We start from the raw sequence: 24260 nt of genomic DNA on the forward strand, positions 1-24260 counted from the left end.
ATTATCTGTTTTTGTTGTTTCTTCGTCTTGACAACACGTTTGATGTTTTCACGTCTAATTACTGGACGTTACCTTGACGAGGCCGCGGCATAAAATTATAAATTCATTAATCTCTGAGCATGAAGAAACGCCATGCCACGCCACGCCACGCCACAAACAAGGTTAATGTTGGGAAATATTCGGTGTCCTCATGAAACATGAACAAGAACAGAATGGCTATAAATAATTTCAACGCTCCTCTCGTGGCAGTCGAAAGTGGAAAGAGAGAAAGTGTTGGGGAAAAAAAAACAAAAAGTCGAAAGTGACAGATTGCCAATAAAGAAGCGGTGTATATAATAACAAGTGTGTGAGAGAGAGGGAGTGGGAGAGGGGTAAAGGACCAAATGGGTGGACGTTTGCCTTTCTGTCAAGAGATCATTAGAATATCAACGCCAACCAAAGGGGTGCTACAACAGACAAGGGATCGGGTGGGTGGCTGTTTGTAATGTAAATGTCAACAGAGCGCAGCCAAAGGAAAAAGTGCAAAAATTGCCTAATCATCTGTCAACAGTTTTTCGGCTGTCATGATTACCAACAGCATGAGCTATGGTGACAGGCAGTGCGATGCTAAAAAGCATTACAAATTGTTGGTGTTGCTGTTGTCTTTTTTGGGGTATTATAAACAAACTGCGGACGATCAATGTATTCCTATATACCGATATAAATAAAGTACATAAGGGATATACAACACACATGTACATTCGTTTTGCATGTGTATATGTAGATCATTGTGTTGTTTTTTTATTTCGTCTCCTTTCACAATTTCGCCATCAATTGTTTTAGTTGCAGCTTTTTTTTCATCTTGTTTTCACTTTTTTGTCTCATCATCCTCCTTCTCCTTTCGCTTGTTTTTCTTTAAGTTGTCTTCGCTTCTTCTTCTTTTTAATTGTTTTTTTCTATTTTTTTTGCAAGGAATGCAAGAATTTCTTCAAGTATTTTTATTTTCGTACATCTATTTCAACTTCTGCTCACTGTGTCATTGGTTCATAACAGCAGCAACAACAACAACAATAAAATGTAAAATAAATTTTATCGCAACGTTCGAAAAAAAGTTTGAATTAAAAATAATTTCTGCATTAGAAAAGCCAAGTAGCCGAAAAAAAAATAAAATAAAATTTCAAAAAAAAGTAAAGAACCACTAAATTAAATTAGAATCAAATTTTGCGCAACGTTTTATTTGAAAAAGGCAAATGGTACACGGTGAGAAATTGGATATCAAATTCTAAGGATAATACCTATTTTACAATAAATTCGTATAATTTCCGAAAAAACACTTATTTAAATTCATCATATCGGATCAAACCATTCTACCATATTTTCATATCCGAAAATTTAATTTGTTTCTTTTCCTGCATAGAAAAGTTGTATTCTCTTTTGCAACAAGTAAAAAAGCAGCTAAGTTCGGCCGGGCCGAACTTTTAATACCCTCCACCATTTCGAAGGAACTTGAAATATTAAAAAAACCGAAAACTACCACTTAAATGAAAACCGTTATATGGGGACTATACGAAGACGTGGACCTGCACAGACATTTTTCTCTCTTAGCTTGTAGTACCCATTAAGATCTTTCAATACGGAATTTGAAACGATTTCGGTGAATAATGTAGCTGAAATCGTCAAAATACCGACTATCGGAAGGTACAGTTATATGGGGGCTATACGAAGATCTGGACCTGTATACAACATTTTTTGCCATGGGTTGTAGTATCCATTAGGATCTTCCAGTACGGCATTTAAAATGATTCCGGTGAATAATGTAGCTGAAATCATCAAAACACCGAATATCGGGAGGTACCGTTACAGGGTTGCCCATATTCGACGGACCCATCTGGCAACGCCATAACTTTTGACAGAGATGTCACATCGCTTAATGACATACCGCGTTTGAAGCGTCAGTCCAAGCAGATTTTACCATGAACCAATACACGCCACGTATTGATTTGCATTTGTTCCCGTACAAAATTCAATTCACGCAAAGAATGTTACCTGCGGACAAGCCTCGTCGATTGGAATGGGACCAAAAAAAACATGGGTCCGTCGAATATGGGCAACCCTGTATATGGAGGCTATACGAAGTCTTGGACCTGCATACAAAAATTTTTTCATAGGCTGTAGTACCTATTACCAACTTCAAATACGAAATTTGAAATAACTCCGGTAAATAATGTCGTTAAAATCATGAAAATACTGAATATCGGGAGGTACCGTTATATGGGGGCTATACGAAAACGTCTCAATTCGTTTGAAAGATCGCGTGATTACAACAGATAGACGGACATCGCTAGATCGTCTTAGAATTTTACGCTGATCCAGAATAAATATACTTTGTAGGGTCTATTATAAATATTTCGAGGAGTTACAAACAGAATGTCAAAGTTAATATACCCTTCATGGAATGGTGGAGGGTATAAAAATAAACAGACGGTTTCCCTACAAAAATTGCATTCAATCAGCTGATTTGTTAAAAGATTGGTCCGCCTTAAAAAAAAGCACAGGAATAATTTAAAAATGCGAATATTCAAAAAGGAAGAAGAAGCGTTGCAAGTGTTTGCAAGAAGAAATTTGCCCGGCAAGAACTTTTATAAACTTTTGTTTTAACAGACGAATTACAGAAACTATTTGCAAAAATTGTTACAAAATTTAAGGGTAACCAGACCAACCTTGTATTACCTTTTTCGAATTTGAACACCAAGCTTACATTTCCGATCATATCAATTCCCAAACCAATGATAGAATTCTCTAACAAATTTTTTGAGGTATCAACGAAAATCTGTGAAATGAAAATGCTTAGAGTTTTTCGGCAAGTTATCCAAAAAAAGTGTGGTTACTCCTACGCATGGTAGAAGAATACAGGTAGATGCATCAAAGCTTGGTAACATTGGTATGTCAAAAATATTTTCTTAAATAAGGAGATTTTTATATGTTTTCTTATACGACACCAATCGAAGGTTGTTATAATATGCATTTTTTCAAATATTTTTACAAATGTTAATAATGTTTCATTCAAAAATGTTAAATTCCAAAATTGGTTTGACAGTTCATTGTCCCTGCAGCTGTGTCGATGCGGCTACCTATTTTCTTCTAATGTATACCATGAAACGAATTACAACTATGACTGGGATGGAATGCTCAGAAATATACAATTATTGCTCCGAATCTGGGCGATTTTTTAAGAGTCTTCCAAAACAAAATTCAAAAAAAACAAACTCTTAAAAATGATCGATTAAAAAAATTCCCCTCAAAATATTCTTACAAAATAATAATTTAAAAAAAATTTAAAAGGTTCACAAATAAATATTTTTAAGATGAAATATTTTTGTCTATTTAATTTAAAAATTAATCTCACACAAAATTTGAACTCTGCTTAATTATTTTAATAAAATCAGGCTTGTACTTCCGGTGGTAAATAAGATTGTACGCTAAAAATACTGATTTCAAATGTTCTAACAATTTTTACAAAATATCCGCCTTCGCATACACATTTCAAAAACTCCATAATTTGGACTCTAAAAAATTTTAAATTTTTTTTCGAAAAAAATATTCTAAAGAAATCCACAATTCCGACTTTGAAACCTTAGAAATATATGATCAACATTCTGCTTGTCCTTATTTTTTTTTTAATTCCACGATAATTGCTCTGATAGTCCGAAAAAAAAAAATAATCGAAGAATTCACAGTTATGATTCGAATAAAGTATTTCTAGAAAATCAACAACTATAGTTGTGAGATTCGGCAAACAAATTCAAAATTATGGCAAAAATTCAAATTCAATATTATGACAAAAATTCAACAACTATAAATAAGGTTCCTGAAAATTATTTTTGAAAAAATATATGATTATAAAACCATTCAACGACTTTGTTCTGAGATTTTTCAAATAATTTGGTGGGATTCTATAATTCAGGTGGGGGGGGAAATTAAAAATCTACGATTATGACTAAAAACGTTTTAGTAGTTCTTTTTTTTTAAAAACTACAATTAAAAAAGCTCTGAGAATTCAAGAATACGAAAAATATTAATTAAATATCCGAGATTGTGGCTTCAAGAGTCAACGGGAGAGTGCTTCTAAATTTTTCCAAAGAAATTATTATTATTTTTAAAATCTTCAATTATGGCCTTATAATTTTTTTTAAAAGAAGCATATTTTTTGGAAATAATTCACAATTGAGATGTTTTGTTTTTATTAATGGAAGGGTAACAAAAAATGGATATGATTGTTAGATTTTTTTTCCAAATTTATATTTACAAATCTATTGTATATACAGAAATCAGAGATGGCAACCTATGTTCCATGCAGGAAAATTTGACCATATCGAATACTCCCGCCTATATGTACTTATGTTGGACGCTGGCCATACACATAAACGGACAACCGTTATTTCAATGAGATAGGTGTATAAAATGGATATTGTTTTATAATAAGTAAAAAAAAAAAACAATTTAAGTGGTTTGATTGAGTTTTTTTTTTAAATACGAAAAAACACGAGTTTGTGTAGTCTTTGTTTAAAAAAAATAGAAAATTACAATTTTAAGTTTTTACGTTTTAAGTTTTAAAAAATTAATCTCCTCAAAAATTAAATATTTTTTTTCAAATTATTGTTGGTATTTGAAAAAAATATTTAATTTTTGAGGAGATTAATTTTCCATATCCCTATTATTAATTGCTTTGAAAATAAAAAAAAAAAAACTCAAAAAGACTTTGAAATGACAGCTCTCAATGATGTTAAAGAGGATAGTGTAAATATGTTTTATAAAAAATTACAAAAATAATAATTATTCTTACTCAAAACCAATAGTTCTAGATTTAATAAAATCATCTAAAATATTCAAGATTATATCTTGAAAGAACTCCCAAAATTCTTTTTAAACACTCTTGATACCTAGAGATAGGGTCCCTTTCAAAATAAGTTTTTTTTTTTAATTTTTCTTTGGTGACCCTTAAACTCCAGTTAAAAAATTTAGTTTTAAAGTTTTTTATGATCCCTAAAAAGTCACTCTGGGAATCTTTTATTTATTTATTTATTTATTTATTATTATTATTGTTATGATTATTATTATTATTATTATTGTTATTATTATTATTATTATTATTATTATTATTATTATTATTATTATTATTATTATTATTATTATTATTATATTATTATTATTATTATTATTATTATTATTATTATTATTATTATTATTATTATTATTATTATTATATTATTATTATTATTATTATTATTATTATTATTATTATTATTATTATTATTATTATTATTATTATTATTATTATTATTATTATTATTATTATTATTATTATTATTATTATTATTATTATTATTATTATTATTATTATTATTATTATTATTATTATTATTATTATTATTATTATTATTATTATTATTATTATTATTATTATTATTATTATTATTATTATTTTATTATTATTATTTTTATTATTATTATTATTATTTTTTTTTTTTTTTTTTTTTGATAAATTAAAGATTTTTTACAAATTAGAAAAAAATCCTTAAACCAGTTACTATTCTTAATCGAAAAACCCCATAGCCTTAAAACCTCAGGTTTATATTTTAAAGTGATCCAAATTATTCGTAAAGATATCCACTCTTTTATTTTTCATGGTCCTTTCAAAGAGTTATTTTTTGTTTTGTAAAATTCACCTGATGACCTTCCCAAAACAATTGTAAAAAATAAAAAAGTTTTAACATTATGATGATTTTTTAGTTAATTTAAATTCTCACTCTGAGAGTCCTAAACAAATATTTAATAAAATCGAACAAAAAAGCTACTATATTAGAAAATCTTAGAAAAATTTTACGAGTTTCCATTTTTAATGAGATCGTAGCAAGTCAAAATAGTCTACAAAATTATTTGTCATAAAATTCTATTATAGGTCTTAGAAGACATCAATAGTCTAAATCTTAACTAAACGCCAGGAATTAATATTTTGTTAAAACGCATTCTTGGGTTAAAGTTTTTACCGCACAATTCCACAATTTTGGAAAATTTCGAAATATAATTTTAAAAAATGCTACCCTCAATCGAGTCAATAAAAGGGACTTTTCGGTCAAATAAAGGGACTTTATGGTTAAAAACTCCCTTTAAACGGGATTGGAGGAAGTTAAAATATTCCACAAATATTTTTGCCATAAAATTCTCCTATAGGCCCTAGAAGTCTAAATCTTACCCAAGGCCAGGAACTCATATATATTTAAAAAAAACACATTTTAGGGTTAAATCCGTACTTTTTGTGAGTCTCCAAGAATTTAAGATCCCTTGGAATCCATGCATTTTATGTGTATAGTGTCTTCAGCAATATTGCAGATAACAATACGAGGAATATTTTGTCCAAAAAAATTAACCCACAAACGAGTCAACAAATGGGTCCTTTTTGGTCCTTTTTTGAATATATGATTAAAAACTCCTCTTAAACGGGATGACAGCAAGTTAAAATATTCTACGAAATTATTTTTCATAAAAATCTACCATATTTGATTTCCAGAACAAAAAAATCTAAGAACAATTTTACGGTTTTCCATTTTGAATTTCGGCAAAGGATTTCAAATTTTATTCCAGTATAATTAAATGTCCAATCCATCTTGGCATTCGGGTAAATGTGAGGACATAATTTTTACTTACAATCCAATGTTATCCTTATCCAAATATAATTTTTAATATAATTTTTCATTTTTTTATATTTAATTTTTTTTTCATTTTTAATAAAGATTTAACTTTATTTTTGACTTTTCAAACTCAATTTAATGAAACAAATTGTCATTTTGTATTAAATTATTTTTTATGTGGGTAGAACATTTTTTTATAATTTCATTATTTTTAATTTGACATTTTTATTAGTATATTTTTTTGTCATTACAATTTTATACGAATCCCGAAAAACTCCTTTCTCTTCCTCTTCTTTTTATTGCAAACATTTTATATTGGCACAACATAATTTTAATTTTTTTCCAAGTGTAATTTTTTCATGAAAATTCTTTCATGAAATTTCTTTCAAATGAATGTATTTTCTTTGTTGCTGTTGTTGTTTTTGGGTTTTCTCTTTAGATTCTTTTTTGACAACTTAAGTGATTCACTTGTCACTCAGTAGCACTCACCGTTTCCATTTTAAATTTCCCGTTATTATTGATATTTGAGTTGTTAGTTGACTTCTTCTTCCTCTTCTCCTTCTGGCCTTTTTTGGTTTTCAAATAATTTCATGCGGGTTTTTTTGCTATTTGAATTTTTTACATTTCATAATTTTTTGGGGAATAATAATTTCATAAAATCACTACAAAAAATTAGAAAAAAAAATACAAATTATGAAAATAATAATTTCATATGGTAACACTGGGCGCTGAAGAGGAAACACATTGGCCAAAGTTGACTTCCTTTTTGATTTTTTCTAAAGTATTTTTTTTACAAAAAAACTCTTTTTTAATTGAAATTTTTCAATTTTTCTCAAGGATTATGTAATATTCAAAGTGATTTCAAATCAATTTTTCTTTAATTAATTAATTAGTAAAATTTTGGGGAATTTTTTTTTTTCAAATATTTTTCTTAATATTCGTTGCCACAACACCACAATTTTTGGTCGGATTTTTTTATCTCTGGCGTGTCAAGCTCTTTATGAAATATTCATTTTTCTTGTAATTCAAAATTCTTTTTTTTTTTTTTCTTCTTAATTTCTTGGGCAATACATGCGTTGCGTTTTTCGTGCGGATTCACTTTGCGATGGCGGCGGCTGCGAGTAGACCAACTATAAACGAAAATCGAAATGAGCAACGTTTTTAAGAATCCAATGAACGACGATGAGGATGCCGATGCTGCTGCGTTTGCAAATCTAAAATCTGGCCACACGATGCACTCTCGTCTCGCTTGGAATTGTGTGCCAGTCGAACACTTCGATCGATTCGAGTCACCAACTGATTGATATTTTATCACAATTCTACAATTGTTTGGCGATCGGTGGGTAATGTTTTTTTGAATTTTTTTTCGATTTTTTTCTTCTTGGACTGGCTGTTGGTCTTTAGCGCTGTTCGACACTTTCTTCTGGTCTGCTGGCTTTTATTTCATTTTTATTCAATTTTCGTTATTCTGGTGTTAGAACACACCAAGCGAACGGACGAGCGAGTGAGTGAGTGAATATGTATTGTCAAACTGTTGCCACTGTAAATCAAGCAACGACATGAGCACCGCACCCGAACCACACAACCCGTGTTACAATCAACAGCAACAACAACAGCCCGGCGATGGTGTGCCTGTTGGCTAAAGTCGGTCGATATTTTTTTACGAAATCTTACCAGATATTTATAGCCAACAAATCTATATAGTCTCGTTGTTGTTGTTCTTATTTTTTGCCATTTTTTGTTGTGGTTGTTGTTTTTGGGTTTCGTTGTTCTATTCATTTGCCCTGCATTTTGGGTACAACATGTGGAAAAATCACTTCTTTCTTCTGAGTACAATATTCAATCTTTTTCCCTATAACTCGATAAAATGCAATACTTTCAATATTTACGGGAAAAAAAGTTTACCCCCTCTTCCACAATTTTGAATATTTTCGAATTAAGATTTTTGGAATCCATGCATTTTAGGTATATAGGGTCTTCGGCAATATTACAGATAACAATACGGGGAATATTTTGTTTTAAAAATTTTAACCCTCACGCGAATCAAAAAAGGTTTTTTTCGGTTTTTTTTTTTTAATAGATGCTAAAAACACCCCTTAAACGGGATCGTAGCAAAATTATTTGTCATAAAATTCTACTATAAGTCCTAAAAGACCTTAAAAGTTTAAATCTTACCTAAACTTCAGAAATTCATATATATCAAAAAACGCATTTTAGGGTTGTTGTGAGTCTCCAAAAATTAAAGATTCCTTGGAATCCATGCATTTTAGGTAAATAGTGTCTTCGGCAATATTTCAGACAACAACACGAGGAATATTTTATTTAAAAAAAAATAAACCTTCAAGCGAACCAAAAAATTGGTCTTTATTTGTCCTTTTTTGAATACATGTTAAAAAACAAAGTAGCAAGTCAAAATATCCCACAAAATTGTTTGTCATTAAATTCTACCATAGGTCCTAGAAGACATCAATTGTCTAAACCTTATCCAAACGCCAGGAATTCAAATATATTAAAAACACATTTTAGGGTTAAAGGCGTACTTTTTGTGAGTCTTTTAGGTATATAGTGTCTATGTCACTATTGCAGATAAAAATGCGAAGAATATTTATTTAAAATGTGTTAAACCTCAAGCGAGTCAACAAATGGGTTTTTTTGGCACTTTTTTAATATATGCTAAAAAATGGAATTTCAATGCCGTGGATTTAAAAAAATAAATATATTTTTTAAGGCTTGGATTAAAAAAAAATATAAATTTAAATATATTTAAAAATATATTTATATTGACATTTTTGGATTGGTAAAGAAATATATTTTTAAATAAATTATTTTTAAAGTCATAGATTTTTAAACAAATATATTTAAAAAATATTTTTAAAAGCGTAGATTTGTAAAAAAAAGTATTTTTTAAGGCGTAGATTTGTAAAAAAAGTATTTTTAAAGGCGTAGATTTGTAAAAAAAAGTATTTTTAAAGGCGTAGATTTGTAATAAAATATATATTTAAAAAAATATATTTTTACAAAATATTAAAAAATATATAATTTGAAAGGCGTGGATTTGTAAAAAAATATATATATATATATATTTTCAAGGGCGTGTATTTGCAAAAAATATATTTTTTAAAAGTCGTAGATTTGTAAAAAATATATATTTTTAAATGTGTGGATTTGTAAAAAAATTATACATAAAATAAATATTTTTAAAGGTGTAGATTTTTAAAAAAATATACATAAAATAATTATTTTTAAAAGCGTGGATTTGTAAAAAATATATTTAAAAAAAATTAAAGCCGTAGATTTGTAAAAAATATATATTAAAAAAAAATTATTGAAATTGAATTTTAAAAAATATATATTTTTAAGGCGTGGAATTTCAATGGCGTGGATTTAAAAATATATATTTTTAAAAGCCTGGATACTAAAAAAAAATATATTTTTTTTTAGTGGATTTTTAAATATATATATTTTTAAAGGCGTGAAATGTAAAAGTCGTGGATTCAAAAGATTATATTTTTTTAGGGGTGGAATTTCAATGACTTGGATTTAAATTTGATTGGATTTATATATTTTTCAATGACTTTAAAATACGGGGTTTTTTTCAAATTGTTTTTCTATGACTTTCAAAGACGTGGATTTAAAGATAAAATCGTGGATTTTCCAATATTTTCGAGGGCTATTAAAATTATTAAAGCTTTTTTTTAAATATTGTTTCAAGGGCCCTCAAAAGTGTGGGCATGTCAAATATATTACCCAGAACTTTTAAGCACCAATCAGGAGGTAGAACAGCTTCGTAAAACTACAGAAATACAGCCCTGAAGCTATGACCGCTTCCTGTCAGAATTATTCCAAATTATATCCAACAAGTTGTTTTCATGTATTTGATATTTTTGGTTATTTTTCAAATGAATCAAATAGCGCGAAAATGAATGAAATGCCTGAATGTTCTCTCAAAAATATGATCCTAAGTGTTCAATCTTTCGATTCCGTGTCAAATTTGGTTAATACCATTAATGCGCGTCCGCTATTAATGTTTCCTCCTATCATTGATTTTGAAAATATTTTGTTTTTTTTTTTTTTTCAAAACAATAAATACATACACAAAATTGACAGAAGTCGGGCACACGTAGAAAAAAATTGTAATCAGCTGGTAGCTCTACCTTACCTTTTTATTGTACCATGTTTCTTACAAGACCTGTGAGTTATTGGTGGACTTCATTTTTTATGAATATTTGCTCATTTGTTTTTCAAAGAATATCAGGTTTACTATCGTAGATTTGTTTAAGAATATTTTTTAAAGTTTAATTCTTTAAAGAATATTTCTCAAGTACATTCCGATTTATAAACATTGCATAACGTAGCTATAACTGTTTCAACTGTATTCTTTATAGGTAACTGTAGCGTATTTTATTAAAACTAATTGCATTTTTTTTTTTATTTTTTTTTACTTTTCCGATGTTTATCTTTGAAGGAAACGTTTTGTGTTGAATTTCGTAAATGCAAATATTTTTTCTTTTATTTCCCAATTCTGTCTAATGATAATTTATGTTAAAATACATTTTATGTTGCAGATCGTTAGTCTAAATTTAAAATGCGCCAAGTCATGTAACAAACAAAGTGAATAACAAAAAGAAAAACAATTTTAATATGTTTTTGAAAAATGATTATCAATTTATTTTCAACCATTTTTAAGGTTGATATCTCAGTTGCCATAATTAAAATATGTTGTGTAAACAACTTATTTTAAATTAATTTGAGGACTTAGTACGTATTCAAAGAGGTGCTACTAAATCAAATATACATACATATGTACAGATTTACATACATATGTATTTGAATGAGGTATATTTCGAAGAATTGAAATTAAGTATCGCATTATTAACATCATCATCATTCTCATAGTCAATAAAGTGATTATGATGAGGATAAAAGGCTGTAAAAGAAAGTGTATCCCAATAAAAAAAAACATAAAAAAAATAAATGTCTGCACGAAACTTGGGTGTATTTTTTCAAGCAAGTCATGCTCGTGGATTTAAAAAAAAAAACGAAGGCTATTATGAACTTAGATTTTTTAAAACTATCGTGAATTTTTTTCAATAAATTTCAGATTCTTTAATAATTGCGGATTTTTCGAATCGGACATTGATTCAATAAAAGTTATTTTTCAAAGCGTATCATAATCCTGGATTTGTATACCCTCAGTCATATGGCTAGAGAGGGTATATATCATTTGATACGGCCAAAGCGTGCCTCATCGAAATAACGGTTTTAGACCCTAGGTCTCTTAGGAAGAGACCCTACGTCTCTTTTTAGTCGATCTAGCGATGTTCGTCCGTCTGTCTGTCAGGCCGGCTGGTGCGAACGATAACTCTCGAAGGGAGTATACGATTTGGTCCAAACTTTGCACATCGTAATATTATTATCAATCTTAGATTGTGTCAGGAGATGGGTAACTCCACTCCTTCTGGTACCTCCCCCACAAAATTTTGAAAAAAAAAAATACTGCGCCGAAAGAGAAAGGATACTCCGATTTTGCTTTAACTTTGCAAATCCTAATATTTCCCTCAGTGTTAGGTCAGGTGAGAAACTGGACAATATCGGTCCACTCCATCAAGTACCTCCCCACAAAGAGTCAAAATTTTGAATAATTATAACTCTTATAAAATATGATGAAACGGTCCGATTGTCTTCAAATTACACATATCACAATATTTTTATTAATCCAAGGTTTAATGTGAAAACGGAATATATCGGTACACTTCTTCTGGCGCCTCCCCCTTCAAAGGGTCAAAATTTTGAATATCTATGAAGTTCATAAGTCGCGAACTTATCATCCGATTCCCTTCAGATTTGACGCAGCTCAATATTTCTATCAGCACATGGTCTGTTCCAAAGATGGTAGAGATCGGATCATTGCTTTTGGTACTTACATGTCAAAGAATCAGAATTTCGAATAATAAAAACTATCATAAAATACGAAATAAGGATCCGGTTTTTAAAGATTTTTTTACAAGACGTACTTGAGGTAATAACGCGGAATTTTTTATACCCTCCACCATACATAGTATGGAGGGTATATTAAGTTCATCATTCCGTTTGTAACTCCTCGAAATATTAATAATAGACCCTACAAAGTATATATATTCTGGATCAGCGTAAAATTCTAAGACGATCTAGCGATGTCCGTCTGTCTGTTTGCCTGTTGTAATCACGCTGTCTTTCGAACGAATTGAGATATAAGGTTAAAATTTTAGAGACATGCATAGTTTACCAGTAGGCAGGTTATGTTCGTAAATGGGAAATGTTGGTTCACGTTTTCGTATAGCCCCCATATAACGATACCTCCCGATATTCGGTATTTTGACGATTTCAGCAACATTATTCACCGTAAATGTTTCAAATTTCTTACTGGAAGATCCTAATGAGTACTACAATCTAAGACAGAAAATTGTCCGTGAGGTCCACGTTTTCGGTACCTCCCGATACTCCGTATTTTCATGATTTTTGCGATATTTTTCACCGTAATTGTAACAAATTTCGTATTTGAAGTTCGTAATGGGCACTACAGCCTATGACAAACAATTTTGTATGCAGGTCCACGTCTTCGTATAGGTTTTCAATTAAGTGGTAGTTTTCGGAATTTTTTTTTTTTTTGAAATTTTTCAAAGTCCTTCGAAATGGTGGAGGGTATTAAAAGTTCGCCCCAGCCGAAATTATCTTCTTTTTTACTTGTTTTTTTCCAAAAATGATAAATTTTTGACTGAAATGAAATTACCTTGAAATGAGGGCACTCAAAAATATTTAAATGTCACCATTGGGTTCAATACCAATATTTGTTTTGATTTTTGTCACTGCCACACAGATGTCAATCATTATTTATGGATTAATTAAAAACTAAATTAATTTACCTTCACAAATTTGTTTTTCCGCAATTTTCGATTGATTTCGAAGGTCAAAATTTGTTAAAAATTCGATGTCTTTTTTTCTCCTATATTTTTTTTTCAATATTATACATAAATAATAAATATATGCTCATATATACTAATATAAGCACATTCTACCTTTCGAAGAAGAAAACACGAAGAAAGCCGCCAACAACAACAAAAATATCATTATTTTTCACAGGTGTATTTCACTTTGTCGAGTGTTTTGTTTACGACATGTTTTTTCATGTTTGTCTTTGTTTTTACCTCTCTCGATTATTTTTGGCCGTATTCTGTGACTAAATTCAAAAATATGTTTGTTTACAAGTGTGCTCGTAGCCAGAAACCTACCTACCTCAGAATTGTCATCGTCAACGGCGGCGTTGTTGTTGTTGTCATTGTCTTCGTCACCCAGGCCCCCATTCTGCCTCCGCCCATAATAATTATTGTCATCATAATTTTTGTGTACAATTTTCCTGCTTGGCATCCATTCTGGCCTGCTGCTAAGTGAAAATCTATGGGAAATATATGTTACCCGTTGAAAAGGTAGGGGAGGGGGAGGGGGTATTAAATATTTAATTTGTCTTCCATGCTGTCATATCATTTCATAACGATCGCTTTGGCATTAAAAGACAAATGATCTAAAAGACATTTTCGCCTAAGCCTCCCGCTCATCGCTCATGGCAAAGAGTGATGAACAACCAACCCAACCAGGCAACCAACCGTTCATTCATGACAACAAGGGCATTTATAGAGCGGGAAATTTGTTTCTTATTTCAAAATATTTGTCTTTTTTTTTTTTTTTTTTTTTTTTTTTTTGAATAATGTAAACAGTCAGAAATTGTAATAAAAAATTCATGTTGTACAAACATTTGCATTTATTTATTAAAAACATTAAAATTTCTTAATTTGACATTATTCATTTGAAGGTGGTGGTGCTAGTGCTGGTGGCGTGGTTGATGGTGTTACTCTTTGGCTTTCAAATATTATTTTGAAATAATAAAGATATAAATGACAAGTTGCATTTTTTTTGAATACTAAATGCGAGAAGACTATATATTTCCCTTAGCATATAAATAAACACATTTATGTAGATATGCTAATAGAAATACAAAAGAGAATGATACCTTTACGATACAAAACAAAAAATCAGTAAAGAAAGTCTTAAAGTCGGGCGGGACCGACTTTATGATACCCTACACCACTTTGCTAATTTAGTAGAGCTCCGCATAACAATTAAAAGTTTTTATGGGAGAATTCAATCATACACGCAATGATTATAATTTAAAGTTCAAAGGACTAAATATGCCGAAGCATTTGTATCTTTTAAATTCGGACTTGTAATGCCCATTTGGTGCACAATTAATTTGAAATCGGATAAAGATATATATGGGAGCTATATCCAAATCGGAACCGATCTCGATAAAACTTGGCAAAGATATTTCTGAGCTGTATTTGATATATTTCCCAGAATATCGTTGTTACGGTGTGCATATTACGGCTGTGGGTAACAAATATAACAAATCGGATGAACAGTATATATGGGAGCTATAGCTATATCTGAACCGATTCACCAAATTTGACATACTAGCTTCCAGACTCAATCCGGTCGTAAGTGCCAAATTTCATCGCATTTGGGCAAATATTTGACATTTGGTGCACAATCAAAAGCAAATCGGACGAAGTTATATATGGGAGCTACATCCAAATCTGAACCGATCTCGATAAAATTTAGCAAATGTATTTCTGAGCTGTATTTAATATATGTCCCCAAATATTGTTGTTACAGAGTGCATATTACGGCTACGGAGGTCAAAAATAACAAATTAGATGAACAATATATATTGGAGCTATAGCTATATCTGAACCGATTTCAAATTTGGCATACTTATTTTCAGGCCTAATTTGGTTGTATGTGCAAAATTCCATACTATTCGGACTGATATTACACGTTTGGTGCACAATAAAAGGCAAATCGGACTAAGATATTTATGGGAGCTATATCTAAATTTTGATTAAATGAATATGAAAATTTTTGATTATCTCCAATTTCAATAGGGTTCGTCCTTGGGTCAAACAAATGATTTGTGCAAAATTTCATCTAGATAGGGCAAGAAATGCGAACCGTACTTTGTTCACAAGAATACATGGACAGACGAACGGACAGACAGACGGACGGACGGACATGCATAAATCAACTCAGAATGTGATTCTATGCAGATCATCAAAAGGAACTATGGGTCTATCTCGTTTCCTTCTGCCTGTTACAAACAAATGCACAAAGACATAATACCCTGACCACCTTGTGGTGTAGGGTATAAAAATCAACGTTGGTGTCCCCGATAAGCCTTGAAAAAATATTCATACAAATCAGCGTTTATACATCCAATATGCCTTGACAAATATTTTTAAAAACTCCATGTTAATGCCTTCAATATATTTTGGGAAAACATTTCTAGAAGATCCCCATTGTGCCTCCGATAGGCTTTGAAAAATAATGTTAAAAATATATAAAAATACCACCCCGAGACGCTACCCTAACAATTTTTTTGTAATAACCCACGTTTAGATATCGGTTTAACCTCGAAGAATTATTCCTGTTTGAGTGCCTCTGATGGACCTCGAAAAGTATTTCTATAAAACACGGTTATGCTTCCGATAACCCTTGTTAAAATGTTCCTAAAAATTCAAGGTTCATGCTTTTTTTTTTTTTTGAACCTAGTAACAATATCCTTGAAATAAACGTTAGTGACTCTGAAAGTTCTTAAAGAATTTTTTTGAAAAACCCAACCATTTGTTAAACTCTGTGCTTAAAAATTTCACTTTTAAGCATCTGATAGCCCTTGGAAAAAATATCTTAAAATTTAACGATAATGCCTCTAAAAGTCCCTTAAAATATCTTCACAGAAAATCCGCTGGCAGACCTGGATCTTAATTCTTGTTCTATGAAAACGTGAAATGAAAACTTTTATAAAGAAAAGAACAGTCAAATGAAAAATGTTATAAAGGAGATATTTTTCACTTCATATTTTCATAGAACAAGAATCCAGCCCCTGGAAAAAATATTTGAAGATTTCATTTCGTTAATATGCCACCAACTTTTAGACAAAAAATAAATACATTTTATATTAATATATACGTTTCGTAAAATGTTTATTATCATTTATTTTACTTTCATTGCTTAAGGTACAATCTCTCAGCGGTAGCAACAACAGTTGTGTATTTTTAAATCAACTTGTATTGTGAACAAAAAATGTTGATTTTAAAATTCCTTCTTTTTTACTGGCCTTATTTCATTTACATTGACACTTTTTATTTTAAATATTTGTTCATAAGAATATATATATTCTTGAGTATGCTATTCAGTTACATGGATTGTACCAAAGAGGATGGAATGCATTGCCAATTTGGAGTATGTGAATGAATGGAAACAAGAAGGAAAGGAAATTCAAGTGGAGTTGGAAAACATTCCTTGTTTTTTTTTTTTTTTTTTTTTTTTGGTGGGGGCCAAGTGCATGGAGAAGCAAGCAAATATTTGCATGGATGGTGGAATATACACTGGAATTGAATAAAATATTTAAGATTACATTTTACATATAGTATAGATAATGGAAATGTAATACTTCCTCCTAGAGTAGTCACTGAAGAACAAAATAAATGCAGTTAAAATCTCAAAGTGGCTCTAGATAAGTTTTGATTTTGTTTTTCTTCTTCTTCTTTATAATTCTTCAAAAAAGAAACTGACTGGGCCGGTCTTCTTGGGAGAGGGGGATATTTGAATTAATTTCATGCAAGTGTTTTTTCCATATTTATATATTTTTGTCTCATTTTTTTTCTCATCAGTTTCATTTTTAATTATTTTACATTTACAATTATAAGAGTGGTTATTTGTTCTTTTCTCTTTTTTTTCTTACATTAGTGTTTACATACATACCACACTATGGTATGTACATATATGTTACATATTTCTCTCTATTACTGGATGATAACAGAATGAATAACTCATTCTGGGTGGGGGGATTTACTCAAAAATAAAAAGCCAAAAAAAAATAAATTGAATTACAATTACTGAAACATTAAACTTTAGTACATAATTAATTAATTAATTACTATAACACCTTTGTTGTTGTAGTTACTTGTTTCCTGGCAGTCAAAAAATAATCAAAATCAAAAAAAGAGAAACTCAAATAATCAAAATTAATTAAATCAAGTAAAATTTTTATCAAATAATTTCCTAAGAAAATCCCCCAATCAGGATTGCATTCTTTGTTGGCGTTGACGCTGGAAAATGGAGTCAATGTGGGAGAAGACATCACTGGATTTTTTGGCAGCATCAACGGCAAAATGCAAGCCACGAAGGGCATAGTAGTCAACCAAGGGTTTGGTTTGTCTGTGATAGGATTCCAAGCGTTTCTTCAAGGCTTCGGCGTTGTCATCGCTACGTCTCATCAGGGGTTCACCAGTGACCTACAAGGCAAGAATGAATAATTTATTGCATTACAAATTCAATTTCATCTTTTTAATCTCACTTACATCATCCTTCATTGGCACTTTGGGTGGAGCGAATTCTTCATGATAGGAACGCCCACTGGCGGCATGAATCAAACGTCCAGTAATGCGTCTAACCAACAGGCTATCGTCAATGGCAAATTCAATGACAGCATCCAGTTCACTTTTTCTCTTGGCCAACAATTCATCCAACTGTGAAATAAATGATATAACAAAAATAATTTATTATTTAATTATATTAGTCATATATAATACCTCTGACATACCTTTTGGGCCTGAACAACTGTGCGTGGGAAACCATCCAAAAGGAAACCATTTTTACATTCTGGTTTATCCAAATTCTTGTCAATCATATCAACGACCAACTCATCGGAAACCAATTTGCCCTCATCCATAACCTTTTTCAAGGTGGCGCCCAATTCGGAACCGGAACTGATTTCGGCACGCAACATATCACCAGTGGACAAATGGCAAACGCAGTATTTCTCCTTCAACAGGGGAGCCTGAAAACAAACAAAGCAGAACAGGTGAAATTGGTATGCATTTTATATTTTAAAGCACACTTTTGGATGTACAATTTTTTCATGAACCTCCCGAGCTATAATCGTGGGTTTTTTTTTTTTTTTGGAATATTTTTCAAAGAATGTTCCGGGCTATAATCTTGTTTTTTAATATTTTCAAAAAAAAAACTAAGCCATAGACGTGGATATTTCAAAATATTTTTAAAAGACTTTTCCTACCTGAAATCGTAGAATTTTTCAGAACCACTGGCAGAACTATAATCTTTGATTTTGTATGAATATATTTTATGGGTCCAAGCTTCACACTTTTGGGCGTAAAAAAGACAGAAATTTTTCAAGAACCTCCCGAGTTATAGTCGTGGGTTTTTTGGAATATTTTTCAAAGAATGTTGCAGGCTATGATCTTGGTTTTGTTTAAATATAAAAGAATATCCTGACCTATAGACATGGTTATTTCGAAATATTTCTAAAAGACTTTCCTAGCTGAAATTGTGGATTTTTTCAGAACCACTAACGAAAATTAAATTTTTGATTTTGGATGGATATTTTTAAGGGCCCAGCTTAAAGATAATTTCTTTCTTTTGGTTTCCTACAAAGTCTAACTTTTGGAGTGCCCTCAGACCTTTTTGAAGACTTCATCCAAATGAAGTTCCTTCTGATAGAACAGCCTTCACGTGGTATATAAACTGGCTAAGAGATTCTCTTAAAATCGTCTATAATAACTCCCCATAGTGGCTCCTAAACAAAATTCTACAGATGCGACTCTGACCGACTCTGGAAAATACTACCTCCGCCCACACAAAGTTGTATCTCCCTATAAGTCTCATTTGGTTGAAAAAATAAAATATTCTTGGTCTCCAATCTGGACGCTTTTGAGCTTAAAATACTTTCTTCTGGACTGCTTTTTATGGGATTTAAAAGGAATCTCTCTCTCCAAATCGTCCCCTATAAAGACTATCTTATAGGCTCCCTTCTGGTTGCCATATAAGCTGTTTTCTCTTAGTCTATGAACTGGCTGAAAACCCCGTCTGTAAGAACTCCGTAGGTCTCTTTTTACAAAATCCGTTTCAGGGCATTTGGAGTTGGTCTAGCAATGTCTGTCTGGATGGTGCGCACGATAACTCTCGAAGGAAGTATCCGATTTGATCCAAACTTGGCACATCGTAATATTATTGTCAAATTTGGATGGAGTTCGGAGATGGACAATATCGGTCCACTCCTTCTGGTACCTCCCCCACACACTGTCAACATTTTTCAAAGAAAATAATTTACTGCACAGAAAGAGAAAGGTTGATCCGATTTTGCTCCAACTTTGCGAATCCTAATATTTCCATCACTACTGGGTCAGGTGCGAAAATGGACAATATCTCTCCACTCAATCAAGTATCTTCCCCACCAAAGGTAAAAATTTTAAATATTCATGAAGCTTATAAAACACGAAATTAATCTCCTATTTCATTCGGACTTGGTACATCTCAATATTTCCATCAGGAATAGAGATCGGACCATTTCTTTTGGTACCTCCCCCACGTAGTTTTCAAGATTTTAAAAAATAAAACGCTCAAAGAAAGCGAAATAAGCATCCAACTCTCTTCAACTTTCACACATGATATATATCTGCCAACTCCTTCTGGTACCTTACCCACAAAGGTTCACAATTTCCAATACTTATATCAGTCATATCTTGCGAAACTATCTTGCTATATCTAAATATTTTTCTTAACCATAAACCTGAGATTAATATGGAATTCAAGACTTCGCATAAAATTGGATATAAATGTTTGATTTCCTTGCAATTTTGTCCATGCCAATATTTTTATCTGTATTAGATGGATCATGAAAATTGAATACTTCGGTAGACTTTATCTGGGACCTCACACGCAAAATTTAACAATTTCGAAAAATTATCACATACCTCATATAAAATGAAGGAAGCAATCGATATGGTTCAAACCTGGCACGTCGCAATATTTATATCATATTCGTTTAGTTCCAACAATATTTGCCTTTCGGAATCTACTCCATAGAGAGTCCAAAATTTGAATAATTATAACAGAAAACAAAATATATTTAAATAATCGAATATTATAATCGAATATTGGCTAGATGTATACCTGGCGGCAAAATCGACGGATACTTTTTTAGCTTGTTTCAGTTAAAAATACTTTTTCCTGGTCTTTTGATGCAATTTATAAAGACCCTCTCTTTAAATCGTATATAAATCAAGTTTTTTTTTTTAATATCCAGACTCCTTTCTGACTCTTCATTCCATACCTATATTTCTTAAATGCTAATATACATGCACCTATGTACACATACGTGCTTAAACTTTCATAGCCATAAACGCATAATATTTAGTAAACATTGGACATACTCAACTTGATTAGTTTCTGCTGGCCAAAGGTCATTGATAGAAATAATAATAACAAACAAAAAAAAACAATTATTCTATATTGTTTATGCGGTAAGATTCTTCTTATCAAACGGCAATTGTGTTGCCGCAAAACTTTATCAAATATCAAATTAAAATAAAAGTTTCCAAAAAAACAGAATGCCATAATCAATAAATGGAAGAAAAACAATACCAAACTAAAGGTGTTTTCAACCAACCAATCAATTATTAACAAGTGGCTCTAGATATCCGCTCATATGTATGTTTTATGTGTTCAGTATATGAGGGAGACTCACGTGAATGCACTCAGGAAGCAGTTGCTATGTTTCTGCATATGCTTAGAAATAAATTCGGATGTGTGTTTTGGAATTATATGGACATTTTAGAATCAAACTGTAACCAAGTGAAGAATCACTGATGTGTCACTGTATGACGCAATTGAATACTTAAGGCTGATAAATTTTAAAATTATTTAGAGGTACAAAAAATATTGAGAAAATTGCCAGTAAGGGAGGCTATGACGATTCTATGACTATAGGCATAACTTCAATTTATAATAAATCCATTTTACTATTCCTGTCGTTGAAGGCAAGCAGTCTTGTAATGTTTGCGTTATAAAATCCAAAATGAAAGAAGCTGCTTCGCTTTATAACTGCCATTCAAATTTTGAATTTTGGAGAACATTCGAATGTTTCTAAAGTTATTGGTCCCAAAAATCTACAATACTATAAAAGTTTAAGGCTTAAGTTTTAAATCAATCTAAATATCTAATACTTATCTAATAAAGCCTGCATTTTATGTAATTTAAAACTTTTTAGAGTTTGCTTCTTTTTTTTAGATTTGAACCAGATCGGTAAGCAATATTCTTCAAAATAGGTACAGGTTCTTCCATAACAAGTTGAAAATAATAAATGACTATTTGGCACAGTTTCCAAAAGAGGAAAATAACTAATGGCTCTTTCTGACATATGTTCCATATTCACTTGTCCAAAGGAAATAGTAAAACAACTAGAAGTAATTTACAATTGACATGAATGATCCAGCTGGAAAAAAGATTTGAAGATACTTCTATGAAAAAATATTAACATTATTTTTTTAATAACTCAAAACTACATATACTCACAAATTAAATTCATGTTTAAAATAGTCATTCATCTTTATCAATCCTTCAAAATCACAGATTTTGGGAAAATAGATTTTTTCACTGGTCCTTGAGTTATCTTCCGTATAGTGGCACATATTTTTCAAAACTTCCTTAAAACGAATTTAATGCTTGACTAAACTTTTCACTAAATCCCAATTATGACTGACCGTAAGCAAATGATTATCTAGACCATAATTCATGAGGCCACCTAATGTGTACTCATTTCAATGTATGCGTGTGCGGGGGGAGCTAGCTATTATTACTTTTGTTTTATCGAAACCCTATATTGTGATATTATGGAATTGTTTGAATATTTCAAGATTTTCCCCTCTCACTCAATTTTCGTTATCTTACGCGTTAAATATATGCCTTTCGCGACCTTGATCTGACCGCATCGGCCATAAGAAATTTAATTGTGCCATGTGTCCATTTACGAAAATAGTAGCATAATTTAGCGCCATTCAAAACATCTGATTAGCACAGCTTCGTTGTATACTGGAAACTTATGGGTCGTCACACCACCACCACCACCGCCACTATCTTTGCATAAATTGCCTGTCTCACGATTATGTAACTTTACTATACTTTCCGTTTGCTTTCCATTTCTTTTTTTCACAATTCTTATAAATTTTCTCTCTTTGCCACCTTTGACCATGGTAGTCACAACATTGTTGCAGGTGCATGGAAGGGGGACGGAGCAGCGACGGCAATTGAGTTTCAGATATCAATTAAAATGTTAAGTGGTCGTCGCCGTAGTTCGTCGCTATTCCTTACTTACTTGAGTTCCCTTTCCGGAGCCGGGAGGACCCAACAGAATGGCATTGATGCCAACTTCAGGTTCATAACGAGATTGGGGTACGGCCTTAGCTGCGTTTGGAGCCATTTTCACTTAGAAATGTTTTCTTTTTAGGAGGCAACCCGCCGAAGCAAAAGTAAACGTGGATGGATTTGAGAAGTTGAAAAAACAACTAAAGAAAATACACGTTCAAGCAGCAATAGTCGAGTTGTTGTGCATAACCGGAACGGAATGAAACACATACATTAACTCAAACATATGATGCGAATGAGGGGAAAATGAAACGAATAGATGCGATGTGGCATCACTGTGTTGCTTTTTTCCCTCTTTAAATTGAATCAACTGATTTTTATAAGAAAATAAATATTTAATGAAGTATATATCAAAATGTTACAAAATAAGTATATATAATCATGTCATTAATATGTTTATATGGGGAGATGTTTATATTAAAGAAAATATATCGTGATATGCATTAATTATGGGGCTTTTCCTTAATAAATGCATGTTTACATGCAACATGATCAGTGGATTTAAAATGTCAATTCTGTTGCGTAGCTAGCATGTCAAACTAATTTTAAAATTAAAAATTTTGAATGAAAAATTATTGAAATTTGTAAAAATTGTTGAAAAATACATATCATAACAATCTCCGATTGGTGTCGTATAAGAAAACATATAAAAATCAACTTATTATACCCCCACCCATATGGCTAGAGAGGGAATATATAATTTGATATCTTTGGACCAAATCCGTTTCAGGACATTTTGGAGTCGATCTAGCGATGTTCGTCCGTCTGGATGGCTTGCTGGTGCGCACGAGAACTCTTGAAGCGAGTATCCGATTTGATCCGAACTTGGTACAGGGTATAATTTTTGTCAAATTTAGATCGAGCTCGGTGATGGGCAATATCGGTCCACTCCTTCTGGTATCTCCCCCACAAACTGTCAACATTTTTCAAAGAAAATAATTTACTGCACAGAAAGAGAAAGGATAATCCGATTTTGCTCCAATTTTGCATATCCTAATATTTGCATCGGTGCTAGGTCAGATGCGAAAATGCAAACAATATCGGTCCACTCCATCAAGTACCTCCCCCACAAATGGTCAAAATTTGGAATAATTATAACTCTCATAAAATGTGATGTAAGTGTCCGATTGTCTTCAAATTACACACATCACAATCTTTTTATTAATTCAAGGTCTAGTGTGAAGATGGAATATATCGGTCCACTCCTTCTTGTACCTTCCCCACAAAGGGTCAACATTTTGAATATTCAACATTTTCAATATTTCTATCAACACAAGATCT

The 24260-nt window shown here is 31.2% G+C and overlaps 2 protein-coding genes and 1 long non-coding RNA gene across 7 annotated transcripts in view; 1 reads left to right on the top strand and 2 right to left on the bottom strand.

Annotated features, from left to right (window-relative positions):
• The window catches only part of LOC101895658 (obscurin), an 80856-nt gene extending 72858 nt beyond the window's left edge, over window positions 1–7998 (bottom strand). The window contains exons 1-2 of one of the 4 annotated variants that reach the window (XM_011293672.3): window positions 7740–7998; window positions 7158–7330 (exon numbers count right to left, since the gene is read on the bottom strand). In XM_011293672.3, coding sequence (XP_011291974.1) covers window positions 7158–7166 — 9 coding nt within the window. In that variant the 5' untranslated portion in view covers window positions 7167–7330; window positions 7740–7998. The remainder of the gene's footprint in view (window positions 1–7157; window positions 7331–7739) is intronic. The other 3 variants (XM_011293673.3, XM_011293675.3, XM_011293676.3) reach the window with 3 other exon arrangements.
• Window positions 7999–17380: 9382 nt separating this feature from the next.
• LOC101896286 (adenylate kinase) lies at window positions 17381–23138 on the bottom strand. The gene is made up of 4 exons (XM_005182206.3): window positions 22930–23138; window positions 18361–18597; window positions 18119–18286; window positions 17381–18052 (listed from the first exon to the last, which is right to left on the bottom strand). The coding sequence occupies exons 1-4, from the start codon at window positions 23032–23034 to the stop codon at window positions 17837–17839; spliced, it is 726 nt and encodes a 241-aa protein (XP_005182263.1). The 5' UTR covers window positions 23035–23138; the 3' UTR covers window positions 17381–17836.
• LOC131806601 (uncharacterized) lies at window positions 18544–23129 on the top strand. Of its 2 annotated transcripts, none has more exons than XR_009344105.1 (2): window positions 18544–18630; window positions 22812–23129. It is a non-coding gene; the product is annotated as an uncharacterized LOC131806601 (long non-coding RNA). The 2 variants fall into 2 exon arrangements; XR_009344104.1 differs by lacking the exon at window positions 18544–18630 and adding an exon at window positions 19895–20016.
• Window positions 23139–24260: the final 1122 nt, after the last annotated feature.

The sequence above is a fragment of the Musca domestica genome, unplaced genomic scaffold, assembly GCF_030504385.1.
Source record: "Musca domestica strain aabys unplaced genomic scaffold, Musca_domestica.polishedcontigs.V.1.1 8, whole genome shotgun sequence".
In the NCBI taxonomy this organism is placed as follows: Eukaryota; Metazoa; Arthropoda; class Insecta; order Diptera; family Muscidae; genus Musca; species Musca domestica.

What these genes read in the sequence shown, in the direction of transcription:
- LOC101896286 (XM_005182206.3), bottom strand. Translation starts at nt 23,034, where the DNA reads ATGGCTCCAAACGCAGCTAAGGCCGTACCCCAATCTCGTTATGAACCT. An exon ending in CAGTTGTTCAGGCCCAAAAG is followed by an intron (nt 18,287 to 18,360) that starts GTATGTCAGAGG and finishes TTTATTTCACAG; the next exon opens with TTGGATGAATTGTTGGCCAA. An exon ending in AAGTGCCAATGAAGGATGAT is followed by an intron (nt 18,053 to 18,118) that starts GTAAGTGAGATT and finishes CTTGCCTTGTAG; the next exon opens with GTCACTGGTGAACCCCTGAT.